Source organism: Nerophis lumbriciformis, linkage group LG35, assembly GCF_033978685.3.
Source record: "Nerophis lumbriciformis linkage group LG35, RoL_Nlum_v2.1, whole genome shotgun sequence".
Taxonomy (NCBI): Eukaryota; Metazoa; Chordata; class Actinopteri; order Syngnathiformes; family Syngnathidae; genus Nerophis; species Nerophis lumbriciformis.
This window is the reverse complement of record NC_084582.2, coordinates 25,825,202-25,849,336: the sequence shown is the minus strand read 5'-3', so window position 1 is coordinate 25,849,336 and position 24,135 is coordinate 25,825,202. Positions and strand designations below refer to the sequence as shown.

Here is a 24,135-nt window from a genome sequence, read left to right as displayed (position 1 = left end):
TATCTAGTCAACTGGAGTGGTGGTATCTCATTCTCAAGAAAACACTGCCCTTTAGCTTTTCTGCAGAAAATTGAACATCACGCTGTCAACGCAGATGTTGAGCTATAAAAAGATCAAGACCGCGTTGGCGAGGACAGCGTTGGCAAGGACAGCGTAACGACTACGCAGGAGCATTATCCAGGCTTTAGTCTGAATTGAAATCAAATAACTTTTAAGCGACCTAATAGTACAGCACAGTGGTGCGCCGTGGCAAAGTTTGTAGAGCGGCCGTACCAGCAACTTGAGAGTTCCAGGTTCGATTCCCTCTTCCGTCATCCTAGTCACTGCCATTGTGTCCTTGGGCAAGACACTTTGTGCATACCGCCTTATTTAAAAGAGGATTTTGCGGAGACACTCTTATTTACTGCACATTAATGTTATCATCATACCTATGGCGTTTTGCTACAGTATGTTTTCAAACATGCAGGAGCCATGTACCGTATTTTCCGCACTATAAGGCGCACCTAAAAACCTCCAATTTCCTCAAAAGCTGACAGTGCGCCTTATAATCCAGTGCGCCTTATATATGGACCAATATTGAGCCACAACAGGTCTCGCAACTACGGTAACTACGCCGACTTCATTTTCCCCCTTCTACGGCTGCTTTCCATCTTCTTCTACGGGGGAAAATGAAGTCCCGTAGTTGCGAGACCTAAACTTTATGTAAAGACCCAAAAATGGCTCCTATTAAGAGACACGCTTACGACGCAGTTTAAACTCAAGGCGATCAGTCACGCAGTAGAACACGGGAATTGAGCAGCAGCGAGAGAATTTAACATTAACGAATCGATGGTGCGGAAGTGGATGAAGCAACATGATGACCTGCGCCAAGTAAAGAAGACTAAACAGAGTTTCCGAGGGAACAAAGCGAGATGGCTACAGTTGAAGGATAAAATCGAACAGTGGGTTGTTGAACAGAGAGCAGCAAGTAGAAGTGTCAGTACAATCACTATTTGTTTTGTTGACATTCCCTTTAGCATAGCTCCATCTAATGGATGCATAAAGTAACCCCAGCCTCTACTGCAGCGTCTATTCTATGCGCCTTATTTATTTATTAGCCTTTATTTAACCAGGTAAAATCCCATTGAGATCAAAGATCTCTTTTCCAAGGGAGACCTGGCCAAGAGGGCAGCAGCAAGGTTACATTAAAAACAGTAAACAAATACACAAAACATCACATTTACAACATTAAAACTTGCTCACATGACACATGTGCATACAGACAAGGTAGACTGCAGTCCTTTCACAGAAGCTTTAAACTCATTCAACGTAACTAGGGTTTGAAGTTTAATGTTCGATTGTAGGTTATTCCAAGCCTTCGGTGCTGAAAACCTAAATGCTTTCTTGCCCAGTTCAGTTCTTACTTTGGGGACGACAAATTGCAGAACATCCATTGAACGAAGATTGTGACTTCCTTGTTTCTTTGTTAAAAGACAAGACAGATAAGATGGAGTGATACCCAGAATGGTTTTGTAGATGAAAACATACCAATGATTGAGGCGTCCAGCACATAAAGATGTCCAGTTAACCATTGAGTATAACAAACAATGGTGAGTAAGGGGAGCGCAGTTGGTGATGAATCTCAGTGCCCCGTGGTACACACTATCCAGCTTGTGGATAGTGTGTACCACTAATACGGTGCGCCTTATATATGAACAAAGTTTTAAAATAGGCCATTCATTGAAGGTGCACCTTATAATCCGGTGCGCCTTATAGTGCGGAAAATACGGTACTAGTTTTTATGAGCATTTAGAAGCAGTCCTGCATTGTATCTATAATGAAACCACTTTTTTGGGTTATTTTTTTTTATAGTTAAAGAAAAGGCTCATTTGCGAGAGGCTGCACTTACTCCTTTCATGATACAAACAAATGCATAGTTAAAGAAGTATAAGAAAAATGTTATTAATATATATTCTATGTGAAAAAAATTAAAAAATACTAAAAGACACCAAAATGCATCAATTTAATTTGTATTCATCTCCTATTGTAACTTCTTCACAGCAACCATTTTTAAAGCAAACAATTATAACAAGAACACCACCTGCTAGCTTATGTTACCATTAGTGGTTTAACAGAATACATTAGTTTAAATATTGTATCTTTATTTTTCACAATCACAAAGTTTATGTAAAAACATTTTTTACTTGAATAAAATGATTGGTGTTTACGGCGGTCACTCACCCGGTCACGTGAACACGTGCGCTTAGGGAGCACATGCACGCATAACAAAGCAGTCCAAGAGTAGCAAAGGACAATTTACAGTCATGTTGTTGTTATGATAATGTGCACATTCAATGACAGCTAACGCTAGCTATCCAAATTGCTATTATTAGCTAACAAAACCTAAAGCTAATGCGCGTACTTGTGTTACGTACGTTTGTCATTACGTCATTACGTACGAGAAGCCGTAAGAGGTCAGGATATACTGTGCAAAATACATTGGAAAGTTGGTACCCTCTAGGCGTCTGTGTAAATGTTGCAAACAGCCCCTTTAAGTCCTCTAGCAACTATAAAATTGTAAAATGATGTTGCTGAATAGATGATGTGTCTAAAATGTGAATTAAAAAACAAATTTGTATTATATTTTATTTTTACCGTCCATAATGTTGACACACACGTAGGACGGAGGATTCTCCTTTGTCCATCATCTGTCTGGACAGCGGAAATACTGAACCTTCAGCCGTGTGTAGAACTGTGTCATTTTGCACGTCCTTCTCACAAGTGCTACATAAAATGCAACATCGTGCTCGGAAAATGGGTGATGAGTGTTGATAAATCACATTGCGCATGCTGAATAATTATATTTGCATCTTCTCCTCCCAGTATTGTGGGTATTTTGATGATCAGCATATATTTTGCATATTAATGATGACAGAGATGCAAAATGGATTGCACGCCTTATTCTGCTCCATTAACAGACGCAATCCCCTTTGCACACATTTAGTAGATCATGTTAGCGTGTGCTATCAAGTTTGCATGTGTTTTAGGCAGGGCCAGCCTTTGACGATTTGACGCCCCAGGCGAGAGTGTACTACCCACTCCCTGGCCCCTCCAGAAAAGTTTTCCCCGCAACCCCAGAGAAAAGATTATATGCATTACTAGAGAGTTAGCAATGATTTTTATTTGACATGTCAAAACAAAAAAATGCAATTAGAAAAAAAATATAAGCCATTTAAATAATTTCCCTGAGAATAAAACAAAGAAAAAAATGTAAATGTGGTACAAATGGCATGAGGGTAAAATTGGGGAATGCATCAGCTTTGTTCTCTTCATTTTTTCTCTATTTACTAAATGTCTGTAAAAGTAGTGTTGATGGAAACGTTTTCCATCATATCTTTTTGGGAATGTGATGTCTGAGTTTACCTCATAAGGTCCTCGACTAAGTCATTCAGTTCTTAGTGTGTCAGTCAAATGGTGTGGCCATTTAGCAGGATTAATAGGGGCAGCTTTGATAGATTCACAAGCATTTGTTGAAGCTGAGGTGTCTTCAGGTTGTTGGATTGTGACATTGAGTCTGATGCTTCATTATCCTGGAAGAAAATTAAACACACACAGAACAACTTTGAAATGCATCTGTAAATGTATTAATAATGATGATTTTAGTTCAATTACAAGACCAACATTTTCAATTTGGACTTTTTTTAAACATTTGCTATGCCCTGTTAACATAATGAGTATATATAATGATATACTGTAATTATATATCAAAGCATATAAGCAAAGTATATACAATATATATGAGCATAATATAACGATATGGTGCAATCCATAATATGTGTACAGTATAACCTCGTACTTCCTATTCCAGTAATAAAGTTATACTGACTATACTTTTCTATTACTAAAAAGTCTGTATAACAGCACTGAAAGCTACATGAGTATGAGCATGCAAGCTAATATCCATTATTAATATCCATTATTTTCTCTTTTAGAATTATTTGATCAGTATTAGAATACATTCAAGCACGTGTTGGAATGCAGCCAAAAAAACAACTGTTTCAGATGAATAGACGAGGATGTCTTGAGAGTATTTAAAAATGATTGTGGCAAAAATGAGTCTGATATTGAATAAGATGTACAGTGTATTATCGTTGAACATATATGTTGTATACTTTTTAAGTGAAAAATTATTTTTACGACACTTTGTTACAATTTACAAACACTCACCCGGATCTACATGTTGAGTCTGTCTCTCAGCAGCAAATGTGCTGCTTCTTTCTGTCAGAATAGATGCTGTAGTGTAAAACACAAAATGGCATGCATTGTAACTCTAAAGTACTGTTTCTAATATGATACACATATTACACTCATATTATATTTATTGTTTAATAAAACACCGAAAATGGGAAGACTTTGGCCTGCAATCATATTCCAAAACTGAAAAAACCTACATTATTCTTCATGGTGAGGCTCAGGTGAACACGTCCCCTCCTCCTTTATACCAGCCTCCATGTGCTTGTCGTGGCTGTAAATATTTTCTAATAGCTTCTATATAATCGCAAATAGCATCCATTATTTCCAGTAAATATTAGCTTACATTTCAGCCAAATGTACCAATAGCTGAGCTTACATTAAATACAGTTTTAGTTTGGGTTACTGACTTTTTCACCATCCGTGCATTTCTGGATTTTCTGCTTTACAGATGTTGCTTATTTACTTTCTGTTCACTTCAGAAGTTCACCCAATTGAGCTTATAGTTACTGTATGCGAAATACTCTCGCTGTTCCTGTTGAAAAAAGTCATGATGTTAACGCTAAAAATGAATTAGCTGAATTTACATACATAACTTTGATGTCCCCCTTTTCATCGTTAAAGATTATCAATCAGATAAAATTGCTCCACTAGCCTTCTTTGATTGTGACGCCACATGATGTCACCCTCCACCAGCAGTAGCAGCGCGTCATGTCACGTCATAAGTCATAGGTCATAGGTTTGATCGTAATTTTTTTAAAGAAAACGTTCCAATTAAGTGTGCAGAGTGTGCATTATACAAACACTTTTATTTACGTATCTTTGTTGTTATCAAAAATGTTTTTTGTTTTTTTACATTCTGCAATTTGGCACCCCCTCTAAAGAATGGCGCCCCAGGCGGCCGCCTTGTTCGCCGGTCATGTGTGTGTGTGTGTGTGTGTATGTCAACCACCAGCCTCTGTGACTATTTCACATGTTGAATTTAATATTAATTTGGGCTGTCATGACTTAACATTTTTCTAGTCAAATCTGATTTGTTAGATTTTTCCCATTGTCTACTACCATCAGTTGAATCTGTCTATTTATTTTGGTCCAATTTCTGACAGCACAGCATCAACTCTACTATGTCCCACATGTAGAAACATCCTCCCAACACTATTAGTAAAATAATTTTGTGTACAGACAAATACATTTTAGAGACACACCAGGAAGCAGCAACTGCTTTGAGCGGAAACTTAAGTAGGTAAGAATTATACTCTCTAAAAACTATTCGTCTGCACACAACAATATATTACTAATATTTAAAGAAACATGATGAACACAATATTTTTTCCTCCCACCGCACCTGCTGGTATTAACTTACCTCCCTTCCCCGGAAACATTGCGATGCAATTGCGAGGTTGATCAGATTCCTCCAAATCGAATTGTTGAATCTTTGACTATTATTCAATGGAGAATTAATTATCACAATCTTTGAACATTTACATTTGAGATATTATTCATTGGCTCACTTCACTTAGCACATTTCTCATACAATTCATCAACGTATCTAATTCGTAATTGTGAATCACTCAAAGAGAAACAATAAGAAGACCGATCTAATTCACACAAATCTGTCTGTAATTAGACAGCGCTCATTAGAATTGCCCTTGAGAAATGATGAAAGATGAGCTCCAGAGGTTTCGGCTGTCAAGAGTGCACCGATATGAACGGACTCTTGTTCAAATCACATTATGCAATTTTCACACAGAGCAGAGTGCAAGCAGGAACAGGAACATATAGTTATTCAGCTGTAAAATCTCTGCATAGGCAGAGAGCTTACTGGATCATTTTGACAGGATTCAGTTGGGCTTTATTAAACACATCTCTGTGTGCCTGCACGTGTTTCATTGCTGGTTTGGGACTATCAGTCAAAGTGCTTTGGACATACAACACCTAGAAGATAACATTGTTGGGCTTTTTTAACAAGACTTTGTGCAAGAGTGAAAATCACAGTGTGAGGTACTTTCAACTGTTCTCTCAGTTGCTGTTTTCTCCTTCTCAATTGTATTTCTCTTTTCTCTCTTTTCAGAGCATCGTATACCGAGTTGCTGATCTAAAGCTCTGGTCCTCATCTCTGACCAGAGTGGACAACCACACTCTAAAGTCTAGAGCAACATGACCCAGGAGGGGCAGGCTTTGCCGTCTCCCACCCCACCAGAGAACCCAGCAGAGCCCATTAACACCACCAGCGACCTGCCCACAGAGGCTCAGGACCAGGCAGAGCAAGACAAGCCTGGTTGTGAAGACATAAACGAAGGAAAACAAGAAGAAGACATCTGCAAGGAAGAAGAGGAAACACAGGGGGAGGCACACTGTAATGTTGAAGGGAGGGAAGAAACAAAAGCAGAGGGAGGAGAGGGTGTTCACCAACACCAGGCGGACGAGGAGGAGGAGGAGGAGAGGGATGCGACAAACGGGAATGGATGCGGAAATGATGAGGTGAGCTCAACAGGGGAGGAGGAAACACATGCCGCAGATGAGATGAAAGAAGAAGAGGAGGGGAAAGAGAATGAAGAGATGCAACCACAAACAGAGGAGGAAGCAACTCGGCCCAGACAAGCTGGACGGTTAGTTCAACAACTCATTTCAGAAGAGAAGATGTTAGCAATAATGTTAAAATATATGACATGCATGACAAAAAATCAAAACAAAAAAAAAACATTCATGACTTACACTTCCTCTTACTTTCACTGCTTAGCCCAACTCAGGCTTAGTGCACTGAAATCACTGCAACTGAATCTGTTTTTGGCAAAGCATTCACATGCACAGAGCATCACATAAGCTTCACAGGAGCATTTTATCAGCCTGAGTAGCCTTAAACGGGACGACATGCTCAAACATGCACACACTAACACACTTTTTGTGAGTGGTAGAACAATGGGGAATGTCCTAATAAATTGGCCACCAATCAGTATGGGAAGATTTTCGTGAAAAAGTATGTGATTGCCATTGCCGATTAATGCCTTTTTTTTTTTTTTTTTTTTGTGTCCTGTCCAGCTTCTCAGGCAAATCATATAGTTGATGTAGATGCCCATGTCGGCTGTTCAGATTTACTTTACAAAAGAGAAGTGTAGGATACTTCTCTTGTTGCCTTATTTGTATTTGACTTTATTAAATGTATTTATATTATCATTTAGTGCAGCCGGGCCGGAGCAGGAGGGGATAGAAAGAGAAAAAAAAAGAAGACAGAGGGGGAAATTGTGGGGACAAGAGGGGGATTAGACAGAGAGACAAAAACAACAACAGCAAACAACAACAACAACATCAGCAAATATGACATGTACAAATATGATGGTAAAAGTAATAGCAAATAAGCAGTTAGCGAAAAATAAAAAATAATACAGAAATGACAATGAGCATTATTACACTACAAATGGATCAATACAAATACCAATAGAAATAACGCTATTGATAATGAACAATACCAATAATTTACCTTTATTATCAACAATACAGTTGTTTAAATGCAACAATACATATACGTAATGATAACTTCAGATACGAAAGAATGCAGAAAAATGGAGGGGGAGAAAGAGAAGCAACCTACATTAACCTTGTAGATTGTTATAGTCACAATAGGTTAAGCTTTGTCAGTGTGCCATGTGTTACACCCAGTTTACCCTAGGGCAACAACGTTAATATATGTTTGATGAAACGTGATTATGTGCATGAGTGTAAGTATGCATATGTACTTGTATATGTACAGAATGTGTATATGTGTTTGTACAATGAATGTATATGTACAGAATGTGTATATGTGTTTGTACAGTGAATGTATATGTACAGTATGTGTATGTGTATGTTTGTATATTGAATGTGCGTGTGGATGTACGAACATTAGGTAGGTAAATATGTACTGTATTTGTGTATGTATGTGGGAGCGTAGGTACCTATGTACGTATGTGAGCATATGTGAATTTGCATGTACAATACATTCGACTCCCAGAGTGCGTGGGAGCCAGAGCACGGCCCCATCACCCCCGAGAGCCCAACCCACAAACAGGAGGCGTGGTGCCCAGGGAACCAGGGACCACCGCCCCCACGCAGCCAAGCCGGCCAGCGACAGGAACCCCAGAGCCCGACCCACCGTACCGCCCACAAGGGCCAGCAGCAGGCTGCAGACAGACGCACCCGGCAGAGGACAGGGCACGAGAAAAGCAGGGGACAGCCAGACCCCAAGCCAGCGAGAGACCACCCCCCACACGGGCAGAAAGGCGAGACGCCCCGCCCGAGGGACCCAGAGACTCCCCGCAACCGGACGGGAAGACCGCCCCCGCCTCACCGACAACCAGGCCCCCACGAGCCCACCCCCCACCCCCGGAGAGCGCGGCGAGGCCAGCCCCCGGCCACCCCACCCAAATCGGCCGCCGCAGGACCACCCAGGCACAGGGCCACGGGAACCACCCACCCCACCCGCAGGGACCCCAACGATGGAGATGGAACAACCAGCAACCGCCCCGCCGAGCGCCCCCCCCCCCCCCCGAGGAAGGAGAAGAATTAAAAGAAGATCACAGACATGCTGACAAACAAGGTCACTACCCCAGCAACTGGCCGACTCGCAGCACCTCGGAATACCTTGCAGCACCAAGCTACCACAATAGACGCAGGGACTAGGCCCAACAGGCCCCGACCAAGACGGGCACCCGGAAGGGATGGACAGCGGGACCCAGGAGCTCCAGACACGCAGTTCGGATGCAGTAGCCTGAGGCGTCGACCCCCGTCTGACAGGCAGGCCCAGAGCGTACCCCCAGAAATATACATACATACATACATATATACATACACATACACACATACATGTATACATACCCACAAATACACATATATACATATACATACACATATGTACACATACACATATATATATACATACATACATACACACACATATACATACATATACACAGTTCGTCAGCCCCGACAGCCATCACGTGCGCGCGCTGCCACCAGTCACAACATCAGCCACACCCCTGCACCAGACCCAGCAGCCACGGGCGCCCACACCACAAACAAACGGCAGCAGAAACAGCAGCCGCAATAACCCCAGACAGCCAGCACCAGCCAATCAAATCAAAGCGATCAAAAAAAAAACTGCGACCAGCAACCACACGCCACCAGGACCACGGAGACCAGCCGGCGCCAGCCCGCCAGTCAGCCCGAACGCCAACACGCAAACAAGAGACACCAACACCCCCCCCAACCAAAAGGCCCCCCACCCCAACCCAAACCCGCACAAACACACCACCGCCCAAACAACCGAGACACAGCATCCAGACCAGACATGGGGGCTGCGCCGCCACCACATCAAGTCACCAACAGAGACCCCAAAGCGCAAGGTCGGGCCACACGGGGACGGACCCCACCCAACAGGAAGTGAGACCCGCGCGACGCCACACACAAATAAATAATAAGATTTAAAAAAATAAAAATAAAAATAAAAATAAAAATAAAAATTAAAAAATAAAATAAAATAAAAATAAGTAAATAATAAATATAAAAATAATAAATACATTAAAAATAAAAAAAAAATATAACAATAATAAATGAATAAAAGCCTGGCAGGCCACCAGACCGCAGTCCCCGCCAGCCGACGAGGCAATGAGGGGTGCGCCGAACCCCAAACCCCCCATGCATGTGTACAAGGCCCCCAGAGTGTCTACTGTGTAGTTAAAATTAGGAGGTCAGCCGTTACAGCCGACCTCCAGTCCCTATTGATGTGTGTACTGTAGCGTGAGTGAGATATGTATGCTTGTGGGAACTAATAATGCGATTAAAATTGGGGGACATCAAGGTCATGGTGGGTCCCAACCAAGCCAAGCCCCCCAAATCCTAAGTGTCTAATATGCAGCTAAGATTGAGGGATGGACGAGCAGGGGACAAGACAGGAGGACTGGAGCCCCATTGGAGGCATCCTCAACCCCCCGCCATGCCTCCCCGCAGGACAATCCCCAAAGTCCTATATATGTGTGACTGTGTGCGCTATAAGTAGGAGGAGTAGAGGGCCCGGACATCCCCCCAGTCCACGCGGCCGACAACCAGGAACTACGGCCAGGAGGCCGCCACCCCCCGCCACAGCCCGTGACCCACACCAGACCACTTTAACGTGACGCCACGCGAGCCCTCCCCCCACCAAACAAAGCCATCCCCCGCCCGCCCCAACCCAACCCTGCAGAGCCCATACCGGCAACCAAACGCAGAAAAACCGCACAGCCCCCACGCCCAATGCAAACACCGCATCCCGGCCATCCACACAGCAACGTGCCCATACGAGTCCCGGCCAGGGGAAGGAGCCCCCCAACGGGGGAAGAAGCCAATGCATCCCGCCTGCCCGCCAGCCCCCAAACCAGCCGGCAAGCCAACGCCAGCCAGCCCCACAACCCCACAAGCGCACAGACACCAGCCACAGTCCCCCAACCACTCCAACCCAACACAGCGATGCCAACCGCTGGTATCACCGCAGCAACCATCACCACCACCGCCCGTCCGCAGCGTAAACACCCGCGGCCGCCGAAACCAAAACAAAAAAGCGACCGACCCCGTAAACCACAACAACGCACACCCCCGGCTACCACCGAGGCCACCAACCCACCTACCCTAACTCATCCACAGCCAGGCCAATTGAGCCACCGGACATCCACACCCATGCACACACCTACACATTCATATACACATACATACACACATACATATATGCATATACATATACATACACATATACACACGCATGCATATACATATAAACATACACATCCACACATATATACACATTAATACACCCACACACATATACATAAGCCCACATATACACAAACACATACATACACAACACACACACACAAAAAATAAAAAATAAAAAAAAAATAAAAAAATAAAAAAAATAGAAAGAAAAGAAAAAAATAAAATAAAAATAAAATAAAAGAAAAATAAACCCTTTAAATAAAATAAAATAAATAAAAATAAACAAGAGGCCTGGTCGCCAACAGTGCCCAACGCCACCAAACCCCGCAGCCCTTCCCGCACGTCCAGGCCCCCCCCGCCCACCACCCACCAGGCATCCCATCCGGCAAAAAGCCATAAGGGCCCAGCCCTGCGCCCACAGCCGGCATGCCACGGCACCTCAGCAGACCCGGCGCCGCGATCAGCAATGCACACCGGGGCAGCGACACATACATATGTACCTACATACATACACACAGATTCCACCATACATATATACAAACGTACACACACCCACATACACGCGTACCCATATATAATTTAACAGAATAAGTTAAATATATTAAATAGATAAAAAAAAAAAATAATAATAATATATATATATATATATATATATATATATATATATATATATATATATATATATATATACACATATATATATATATATATATATATATATATATATATTTACATACATACATACATACATACATACATACACATACATACATACATCAATCAATCAATCAATCTTTATTTATATAGCCCTAAATCACAAGTGTCTCAAAGGGCTGCACAAGCCACAACGACATCCTCGGTACAAAGCCCACATACGGGCAAGGAAAAACTCACCCCAGTGGGACGTCGATGTGAATGACTATGAGAAACCTTGGAGAGGACCGCATATGTGGGTAACCCCCCCCCTCTAGGGGAGACCGAAAGCAATGGATGTCGAGTGGGTCTGACATAATATTGTGAGAGTCCAGTCCATAGTGGATCCAACATAATAGTAAGAGTCCAGTCCATAGTGGGGCCAGCAGGACACCATCCCGAGCGGAGACGGGTCAGCAGCGTAGAGATGTTCCCAGCCGATGCACAGGCGAGCGGTCCACCCCGGGTCCCGACTCTGGACAGCCAGCACTTCATCCATGGCCACCGGACCTGTGCCCCCCCCCCCTCAAGGAAAAGGGGAGCAGAGGAGAAAAGAAAAGAAACGGCAGATCAACTGGTCCAACAGGGGGGCTATTTAAAGGCTAGAGTATACAAATGAGTTTTAAGATGGGACTTAAATGCTTCTACTGAGGTAGCATCTCTAATTGTTACCGGGAGGGCATTCCATAGTACTGGAGCCCGAATAGAAAACGCTCTATAGCCCGCAGACTTTTTTTGGGCTCTGGGAATCACTAATAAGCCGGAGTTCTTTGAACGCAGATTTCTTGCCGGGACATATGGTACAATACAATCGACAAGATAGGCTGGAGCTAGACCGTGTAGTATTTTATACGTAAGTAGTAAAACCTTAAAGTCACTTCTTAAGTGCACAGGAAGCCAGTGCAGGTGAGCCAGTATAGGCGTAATATGATCAAACTTTCTTGTTCTTGTCAAAAGTCTAGCAGCCGCATTTTGTACCAACTGTAATTTTTTAATGCTAGACATAGGGAGACCCGAAAATAATACGTTACATACATACATACATACATACATACATACATATATACATACATACATATACACATATACACATACACGTACATACATATATACATATATATACATATAAAATAAATTAGAATAAATAAATAAAATTAATAAAAAAAATAAGGGCAGAGTAAAACACAGGAGGGGGACTCCCGCAGGGCAGTCGGGCAGCACCGCCGGGGCCCCAACAAGGGAGGCAAGCAGTCCCCCCAACCCGGCACCAGGCAGGCCCGCACAGCCGCAGCGCAGGGCGACCCCGGGCAGACCCCGCCCCGCGCCCCAGGGGAAGGAGGAAGCCCACGGACACCCAGAGCCAGAGGGGCATGAGCCGACCCCCGCCCGACAGCGGCAAGACCCCAGCCCCACGTGCGCAACCCCTCGCCCAACCACCCACGGGGGCGATTAATGCCTTTTAATGCCGATCACAATCGCTGATGCCTTTTGGCTGACACTATCTATTTTTAGTTCCTCGGCTAACAAAGTTAAAAAATTAAAGTACCACTGATATTCACAGACACACTAAATGTGGTGAAATTACTCTCTGCATTTGACCCATCCCCTTGTTTCACGCCCTGGGAGGTGAGGGGAGCAGTGAGCAGCAGCGGTGGCTGCGCTCGGGAATCATTTTAGTGATTTAACCCCCAATTCCAACCATTGATGCTGAGTGCCAAGCAGGGAGGTAATGGGTCCCATTTTTATAGTCTTTGGTATGACTCGGCCGGGGTTTGAACTCACAACCTACCGATCTCAGGGCGCACACTCTAACCACAAGGCCACTGAGCAGGCTAACAAGTGGCCAACAGCTGATTTTGTGTCTCCACACACAACGTGCATGTAGGTTAATATTAATCACCTCCATTATGGCAAATAAACTATACTTCCAAATATCATTATCATGATTCATTATCACTGGAAGATGAGGCTAAATATTATTAGCAAGACAGGAGCAGACATGGTAATAGCTATGCTAACCACTAAGGGAGCTTGAAACAACACCAATAAATAAGTGTTTGGTTCAGTTGAAGAAGTGTCAATGAAAGCAGGTTGCAGCAGAAAGTAAGTAGTTGTAAACAGGAAATTAAGAAATAGATCATTAAGAGTCTAGACTGAGAGAGGATGATATAACAACAACTGTTGGTGTGTCAGCATTGTCAAAATAGGTACACAACACTTAAGAGAAGGGCGGATCGATCCACAAATTGGTGGTGTTCTTTCCAAGGGCATTGCATCAATCAGTATATGATTGATACTAAAGTGATTAGGTCGATATTTTTATTTTCTTGAAATGTTTTAATGTTTAAAAACTCAGTAATAATTCCCTGGACTCAGGAGGACTTTGAGGGGGGAAAAGCAAAGGTTTTAAAGGAATAGTGGATAGTAGTATTTGATATTGTGTAGTTGCTGTGTAGTATTGACTTTGTTTTGATCCAACAATTGTATGTAATGAAAGAGAATAAGGAAGTAGTTTAAATATTGTGTTTATAATGTTTAAAGGCCAATAGCACACATTATAAATACATTGAAAAATGTATACTTGGGGCGGTATAGCTCGGTTGGTAGAGCGGCCGTGCCAGCAACTTCAGGGTTGCAGGTTCGATCCCCGCTTCCGCCATCCTAGTTACTGCCGTTGTGTCCTTGGGCAAGACACTTTACCCATCTGCTCCCTGTGCCACCCACACTGGTTTAAAAATGTAACTTAGATATTGGGTTTCACAATGTAAAGCGCTTTGAGTCACTTGAGAAAAGCGCTATATAAATATAATTCACTAATTCACTATACTTAATATGTGTGCTCGGTATTGGTATTGGCCAATCTCACTCATGGATGATCGGACTCAGCAGCATAAAACCCCGGCCTAGAACATCCCTATTTTTCACACATATAACAATATGTTTTACTTTTCCACCACCCGCCATAATATTAGGTACACCTGCACAATCAAATGAGATAATCATACAGTCAAACCTAAGATCACTATAGTACTATACTTTGATGCTGTATAGTATTTATTGTCTATTGTGAGCGAACTGTGGGTGCTGAATTTCCCCCAGGGATCAATAAAGTACTTTATATTCTATCCTATTCTATTCTACCAGTGATCTGTGACAAACATGCAAATCATATCAAAACCAAAGCAGTTTTTTTTCTATAAGAAATAACGTAAATTCAATTTATCCATTGCAGGAAAACAAATATATGTATGTTTTAAAAAAACGTTTTTAGAGACTAATTGTAGTTTTACTGGCAGAAAAAACAATGCAAAATACATATAGACAGTACTGTAAATATTGAATGAGATGGATTAATGAACATTTAACATTGATTTCACTTCTGTTTTTTCTTCATTTAGTAGTCAGCCCAATCAAAAAAAGCACAGAGACTGAGTCACCAATGCGTAGGATGCTTTGTTTGGGCACTTGATTCTGTGTAATGATACTCGGGTAAACAGACTAAATTGTTGAGTCCAATGTGTGAGGGTACTATTACAGAGGCGGTGTACGAAAACTGGGACAAAATATTGCCGTATATTTTTGTTAACCATTCGGAATGTGGGGCTTACGAAAATCAGAGTTGTGCTTTAACAAAATGTTTGCTTTTTCAAAGATAATAAACTCAGCTATAGATAAAGAGATATAACAGTATGTTTATTGTTGAGGTGGTAGTGGTAGTTGTAGCACTTGTGTTAAACTTTGGAATGTTGCTAATATTTTGTCACCGCTATACAAACTGCACGGCATAACAGCCTCCCTAAGGCTTAGGGAGACTGTTATGCCGTGCAGTTTGTTTTATAGATATGATAAATATTGACAAGCAATATATATATACGTTGTTAAAATGAATACGATCACAAGAATATGAGCATTGTTGTCATAGTACGCATTGTATCCTCCCGAGAACCTTTGGTCTTCTGCAGTGGACATTTGTTGTTGGTTTTATTTATTTTATTAGAGTTGCACATTTTTAGGGGAAAAAATAGAACTTTTTTGCAAAACATAAACATCCACTGTATAGGACCTTGGTTCTCAGGAGGTTATGTGATAAAAAGATTGAGTACAACACAGGCATACCTAAGATTGTAGCTGATGAATGTTTTTAATGTTCAATTGTTATGTTGTTAATTAGCCTAATGTATTCACACAAAGAATAGTACCACTCAAATTAAAGATACTGTGTCATGAGTAAATCATATGCTATTCTTCCTCCTAATACAGATTAACCAATGGCATAAATGGGGATCAAGAAGATGACGACGGTGGTGAAGAGAACCATGAAGAAGGCGAGGGCGGGGCACACTTAGACACTTTTAGCTCTGACTTTGAAACCACTGTGGAACAGGCTGACACTGAAGTGGAGGAGGAGGCGGAGGAGGAGGAGGACCATGTGCCAAAAGAAGGTGATGGGAGAGGAAACCAGGACAGTTTCAGCTCAACGTTTGAGCACATTGTTGAGCAGGTGCAAGAGGAGGAAGAAGACGAGGAGGAGTTGAAAGAAGGTAGAAGCAAAGGTCAGGTGGACAACAAAGACGGCTTCAGCTCCACCTTTGAGCGTATCATAGAGTCTGCCCTGCTAAGGGGCGGGACCTGTTACAGCAGCCTGGACTCTCTGGATGTGCTGTCGCTTACAGATGAGACTGACAGCTGTGTGAGCTTTGAAGCACCACTGACACCACTCATCCAACAGAGGGCTCTCTTACAGGGCCCTGAGCCTCTGGAGCTGGAGCTAGAAACTGTTCAGGAGCAGGAAGGGGCTGAGGCTGGACCAGATGCCCCAGCTAGTGATCTCAGGGCGAGCTGTGTGGATGGAGTAGGAGGAAGCCCTCTGAGAACCACCATACCAGGGAGCCGCTCAGAGTTTGTTCTGAGTCAGCCAGGACGCTGGGCCATCCCCAATGGATACCATACTGACTCCCAGGGAACCATGCACAATTCTGACAGGTAAGGAGAAGGTCCGGTTTTGTGCTCCATACTCTTATGTTTTGATTCTCAAGAATCTGAAGAACATGTGCATTTGGAAATCCACCTAATGTAACCTCCAAAGAGCCAACGTCTACTGCAGTGGACATTTGTGTTTTGCACGACAGGGCTATTTTCCCAAAATATGTAACTCTGACCAAAAAATTTTGAAAAATCAAATGTCCACTGCAGATATTGTGTTTCTCAGGATGTACACCAGCTCAAACTAAAATAAGACATGGCATTTGATAGACAATGAGATGTTAATATTTCATATAAAAGTCATATTCCCTTATGATACGACTTTGACGATCAGAGCTATACGAAAAAAATAGGTCATGTAATTTGGAACGTCAGTAATCAGTTATTCTTCACATTTGATCATTTTCAGCAAAACAGTGTGTAAGGACTGCAATAACACTCAAAATAATGCAAGTGATATGATATGTTGGTAGTCTTTGTGCAGACATGATATGACAAAGAGATGGTGGTGTGATATTGTGATAATTGCATTTAGCTGGTACTTCTGTGTCATGACTTGTGTGCTACATACATATAACTGGCTAGTCACGGGTTAATTGTACTGTGTCCTGAAGTTGCAACCGCAGAATAGAAGCTTTTTATGTTGACCCTGATATGAAATTGGCAATGACCTTGACTGAACCAGCAGGTGGCGTGAGGGCTCTGACAGGAAGTGGGATGATGGGTTGAGGGATGTGAGTCTGCTGTGTATTGTGTTGTTACTTAAATGTGTACAAATTCTCACCAGTGAAAAGAAAAGCTGTGTTTAAACATGGATAGGCTACAAAAGCATCCTGGAATGTACCATTAAAATATTCATAGTTGTAGTCTTGCACTTTTTATACAGTAAGTAGGACTGATGAGATGGAATGAAACTAACCTTCTTCCCTCTTTTAAAAGTTGTCAGTTGGTTAGACTGTTTAAAAAATACTTAAAGCAAGTATTGTTCATTACTGAACTTTTGTTAAATAGTTATATCACCAAGTATAGAGTTTATTCATAGATGTATTATCTTGCACATCGGTACAAGACGAACATGGAATTAAACTACTACTGATCTTGCCAATAAAACAATAATTTTGTTATCTGGCCAATGAATAATAAGCAGAGCTACGTACCTATTTGAAATATGCTATTCTTCAGTGGAACCTCTAAAGTGTAAGCCAACATATTCTGGAAAAGCAGGTCTCCATACAGTTGCACTTTGAACTAGTAACTTGCATGACACCACACAAGATATAAAGAATACAAGCAATGCAAGCCAAGGTGGGTTTTGCTTCTTAGACATTTAAAAAAAAAGAAGAAGATGGACAGCAATTATGGTTATGGTGTTAGTTTATTCCAAACATGCATACAATTACAATATGATACATCACATATTTACACTTTCTCATTACACATTATGCATAAGTTAAATGAAAAACAACATGAAAAGAGAAGAATATACACTGCACGTCATTTCTAGCAAACTCCAAATCACAGCCGTTGATCGTACATTGCGTTTGATCAATGTGAAACATGACCGCAGCAATTAATACATGCTTTCTTGCTGGTTTCCACTTTGCACATTTTATGAAATACAACAAATATTGTCTTAGGGGCATTCCAGCAAACTGGTGCTTGTAAAAAACAATAACAAATAAACTTAAGTGTCTGTCTTTTCCAACTCTAACTCTGATCATAGACATAGTGAACTACTCAAAATGTGCATTGGTCTATCGCACGCAACGTTTTATTTAAACAATGACTCATTCGTGTAACAGGACTGAAAGTAACAGGAATGAGTTTCAGCATAGAAATATATCCACATTGTAGCATTTTGACACCAAGCATGTTACAATGATTAGGGCGAGAGGCGGGGTACTCCTTAGACTGGTCGCCAGTCAATTGCTTGCACACATATAAACAACAATTCATACATTCATACCAACATGTTGAAAATAGTGTCTCCAATTACCCTACGGTAGCATGCATATTTTTGGAATGTGGGAGAAAGCCGCTAGAAATGTACCCGTGTAAACCTACCCACGCATGGGCAGAACATGCAAACTCCAGACAGAGATTTGAACCAAAAGCTGCTACATGCTAAATACTAGGTCACCTTGTGGCCCAAGAAAAAAAAAAAAAATAATAATAAATAAAAAAAATAAAATAAAAAATAAAAAATAAATATATATATAGATAAACAAAAAACAAACAACATCAAACAATTATCGTCATTACTGAATTATCATTAGATATATAGAAACATAAATGAGTTAACATTTTGCCTTCCCATGGCCTGTAGAGGATCTGAATGATGCAACTTCCCATGGACCATTGAAAATATTCTACAGACAGGTTTAATGTGTTAGAGTAACAGGACTAAGTGAAAACACAGGGAAATGCAAATTAAATTTTTATTATTCTTCTTTTTTGTATTTTTTTATGTTCAGGGTGTTAGGTTCTGTTGGTCTTGAACCCTAAGATGCAGAGATGACAGACTTTAATGTCAAAAGGAAAGTAGTGCAACTGGGAAGTGCACATGCAGGAAAAATTCATTTCAAACAAGAAACAATGATCGAGCTCTGTGTGCAGGGCAGGTTGGTTTTTAAAAAAGCCTAATTGGCAACCTGGAACAGGTGTGCTCAGATTGGCAATCAGGGACAGGTGTGGGAGACAGCGCTGGGGCTAATGGGGCAAACAGGGAGTACCACTGAAAATAACAGCACAGGAAAGGAAACAATACCACACACAGGAAATAAAATATACAAAGTCGAAACCTGTCATGACATAGGGTAGTTATACACTATAAATCTCTATTAAAAATGCAATCAAACGAATGCGCAGGACACATTTGATATTAAAATATATATTTTATAGTTGATTTATCATGCATTTACTGTATATATTTTTATTTTTGGGGATTTAAATGGCACCTATTTTGTGAAATGGCTCTGCAGCTGAGTAGCTCAACAAAGCGTTAAATAATATTTGTTTAAACTCTCAGTATTTGTACAAGTGTTAATTTCAGACAACATGCTTCTATTTAATTAACAATTACCACAAAATAGCACAAAGACAATGGCAGCAAAGGTTGAATGTCTACTTCCTAATTAATGTACAATTTAAATGTTGCCAGTTATATAAATAAAACACAAAGGGCCTGATTTACTAAGATCCAAATACCACGCGCTGAACAACGTGTGCTTAAAATTTAAATAGCGTATGCATGTGCAATTGAAAAGTGGTGTAGACCTCCTTATTTGAATGAGGATTTTGCATGCATTAACATGGAGACGATCATTTTCTCCACATTCATGTTATCATGCTCCTACCTGTGTGTGATGTGCTGAACCAGCAGCACACGTCTACAACCTGTAATACCTGTTCTGAATCGTGGCGCGGTTGGGAGAGTGGCCGTGCCAGCAACCTGAGGGTTCCTGGTTCAATCTCCACCTTCTACCAACATAGTCACGTCCGTTGTGTCCTTGAGCAAGACACTTCACCCTTGCTCCTGATGGGTCGTAGTTAGCACCTTGCATGGCAGCTCCCGCCATCAGTGTGTGAATGTGTGTGTGAATAGGTGAATGTGGAAATACTGTCAAAGCGCTTTGAGTACCTTGAAGGTAGAAAAGCGCTATACAAGTATAACCCATTTACCATAATATAGACAACAGAAATATATGCACACTGACACTTAATTCTGCGCACAAGGCTGTGGATCTCATCACCAGTGCATTTGTGCGTCTGGAATCACTCAAAAGCAAGAAAATGCATAATGAAAGATATCTTTAAATGTAGGAGATATGTTGTACTAATTTAGTTCCTAAATAAAACGGACAACATTAACACAAAATGCATCAATAAAATTCATTTTAATCATGAGTCATCCAGCAGCTATCAAATTATAAAAGAAAATTGCTGAATAGACTTACCAACTAGCTGTCCATCGTCTGTCTGTGCAGTGCATGCACTGATCTTGTAGCCGTGTGTGTGCAACTGTTAGTTGGCACGTCCTTCTGACACGTGGTAAATGAAACGCTGGATAGTGCTTGCAAAACGGTGATGAGTGATGATGAATCCCATGGCGCGTGCTAAATAATTATATTTGTTTCTCTTTATCTCGTTTCGATGATCAGCATATATTTTGCAAATTAAAGAAGACAGAGACGCTGACAGAATTGCACGCCTTAGACTGCTCACTTAACAGACACAATCCACTTTGCACATGTTTAGTAGATCAGCTTTGCGTGTGCTATCAAATTTACACGTGTTTTAGGACACAAACACTTTTGGTCTATAAAGCCCAAAATTCTTTCATTTTGTCAAAGTATTTTTAATAGTGATATAAAACACTGAACTAGAAGGAAAAGCATACTAAAATACAAGATGCAGAAAAAATATTTTTTGTTAGTGATTTTTTAATACCTGCGATGAGGCGGCGACTTGTCCAGGGTGCACCCCGCCTTCCGCCCGATTGTAGCTGAGATAGGCTCCAGCGCCCCCCGCGACCCCAAAAGGGAATAAGCGGTAGAAAATGGATGGATGGATGGATTTTTTAATACAAAATGTTATTTGTGGATACCAACTTTGTGTTAATGTTCTGGAAAAAGCAAGTTTATTCCCTTTATTGGGTTGGAACAAGCAATGTAAATAAACGTTAAAAAAATGAGTAATCCCCTGCAATTTTCATTTTGTAAATGTAGCTCTCAGAAGAAAAAGGATGGAGATTCTTGCTCAACACAGATCGCTTATTAAGTAGAAGCAAGTACGCTTTCTTGGTGCAGTTTTTGCATCATATAAATATGCAACAACACAATTGTACTTTCCAATATAACTGCAACCAATTTGCTTTCAATCTATCATTGCTCATGGGTTTTTTCACACTCACACTCTTGCACATTTTCAAGGCCACAATGTTATTCTTTTATAAACCATGCACTTCTTGTTGGTTGGCCTATCAAACTGAACTAACATATCTGACTAGGTGCACGTAATGTATCTGTTGATCAGTTACAATGTCCATGCATTGTCAAGGCCCCACGGACATGAGGGTACTGTGACCTAATGCCCACTTGTGTGTAATTACCTTAATACTACCAAAGAGTGCCGAAGAAGACAGATGGGTGCCACTGAAGGGGGAGGTGTTAACACGAACCACATGGGAAGAGCCATGTAACCTGAACTATGGCGGTATGGTGGTTTGGTTTGCCTGCTTGCACTCGTTCTCACCCGCACGGTTTCTACAGTTACAAACTGATTGGAATGCCAAATAGATGCACAGGCCTTTGACATGATCCTCCTTACTAACTTCTGGGATTTGTTCTCAGGCTCTCGTGGTGCTTCCACAATTCAGTAATCTTTAAAAAAGATAAAGAGACCGTTTTTTTTTAGATACGGGTCCTATGTTCTTGTTTCTACAGATGTTGTCCTTTAGCACGACTTGTTTCCTGACCACTAGTGCCAAACTGAAAGAGCTATTGTTTATGCAATGACATCATCGTCTTCAGCTTTTCTCTACCCGGTGGGCTTTTAGAATATGAATACGTGTGTGTGTGTGTGTGTGTGTGTGTGTGTGTGTGTGTGTGTGTGTGTGTGTGTGTGTGTGTGTGTGTGTGTGTGTGTGTGTGTGTGTGAAAGAGAGATTATTGCCCCTCTGTGCTGGCTGCCTTGCCACACATTTGACCAATTAAATCTAGAGTGGATACATCTGGTGGGGTAGTTTTCTTTTAAACCCAATCTATTTATAATACACAGGACGTTACTTATGTCCATCCAACAAAGCTTTTGAGACATTTAAGGCAGATGCAAGCCTTACCAGCTAGCTCTAGCAACTATTCCAACATTATTTATGGTGGGCAATTACAACATTTTAAAACTATTTGTCTATCAGTCTGTTTGTCTGCACGTTCTTCTTAAAGTGTTTGTGTGAGTCACAACATCTGTAAGGCAGATGTGAATACAGGCAAACATTTCCCCTGCAATGGTCTTGCTTGTTGTCCTCTTCCACAATAAATAGACAGGCACAATTGCACAGATATTTTCCATAGGCGTATTTTCTTATACTCCCAAATAACAGTACTGTATGTGTTTTTGTGGAATTGGATGTTATGACTCAGTCATTAGATTATCTTTATACAGCCACTTCCTGCCACAAATAATTATTCTTACAGGCTACATGGGCACGAATACAACATTGGTTAGCGTGGGGGTCAGCAACCCGTGGCTCTCGAGCTGCATATGGCTCTTTAGCACCGCACTGGTGGCTCCCTAGAGCATTTTTAAAAAAGGATTAGAAATGGAAAAAATGGGGGAAAAATAATTTTTTTGTTTTAGTATGTTTTTTTTTAGGACAGACATGACACAAACCTTCCCAATTGTTAGAAAGCCCACTGTTGAGAGTATTTGGTGAACATCGTTTTGTCCTACTAATTTCGGCGGTCCCTGAACTCACCGTAGTGTGGACTGTGACGCTACAGTTTGTTTACATGTAAAACCTACCACTTCTTCTTTGTCTCATTTTGTCCACCAAAAGTTTTATGCTGTGGGTGAATGCACAAAGGTGCACTTTGTTGATGTTATTGATTTGTGTGGAGTGCTAATCAGGCCTATTTGGTCACTGCATGACTGCAAGCTTATCAATGCTAACATGCTATTTAGGCTAGCTGTATGTACATATTGCATCATTATGCCTCATTTGTAGGTATATTTGAGCTCATTTAATTTCCTTTACTTTTATCCTCTGTATATAATTTATATTTGCATGTCTCACGACACATTAACCCCCGATTGTAGCTGAGATAGGCTCCAGCGCCCCCCCGCAACCCCAAAGGGAATAAGCGGTAGAAAATGGATGGATGGATGGACGACACATTAACTGTATGTAATATTGGCTGCATTTCTGATAGTTGTTTGTGTGCCATGTTGTTCCAGACCACAGCGAAAGTTACCTAGCTTGCCAAAGATTGTCCATCCATCCATCCATTTTCTACTGCTTGTCCCGTTCGGGGTCGCGGGGGTGCTGGAGCCTATCTCAGCTGCATTCGGGCGGAAGGCGGTGTACACCCTGGGCAAGTCACCACCTCATCACAGGGCCAACACAGATAGACAGACAACATTCACACTCACACTCACACACTAGGGCCCATTTAGTGTTGCCAATCAACCTATCCCCAGGTGCATGTCTTTGGAGGTGGGAGGAAACCGGAGTACCCGGAGGGAACCCACGCATTCACGGGGAGAACATGCAAACTCCACACAGAAAGATCCCGAGCGCAGGATCGAACCCAAGACCTTCGTATTGTGAGGCAGACGCACTAACCCCTGTCCCACCGTACTGCCCTCTGCCAAAGATTATAATAAATATATTAAAAGAAGACCGCCTTAACTTGGACACACACATCTATACTTTTGGCCATTAAAAGCCAGTCATTTCCAAGAGTTATCTCACCTTCTGAGTAGCCTCTGATTTACTAATGGTTTCTAATG

General features: G+C 41.6%; 1 protein-coding gene across 1 annotated transcript in view; it reads left to right on the top strand.

Moving 5' to 3' along the window:
- Positions 1 to 24,135, top strand: part of psd2 (pleckstrin and Sec7 domain containing 2) — an 81,015-nt gene that overhangs the window by 20,883 nt on the left and 35,997 nt on the right. Inside the window, exons 2-3 of the mRNA XM_061927786.2 lie at positions 6,302 to 6,839; positions 15,904 to 16,626. Of these exons, the coding sequence (XP_061783770.2) occupies positions 6,388 to 6,839; positions 15,904 to 16,626 (1,175 nt within the window). The 5' untranslated portion in view covers positions 6,302 to 6,387. The remainder of the gene's footprint in view (positions 1 to 6,301; positions 6,840 to 15,903; positions 16,627 to 24,135) is intronic.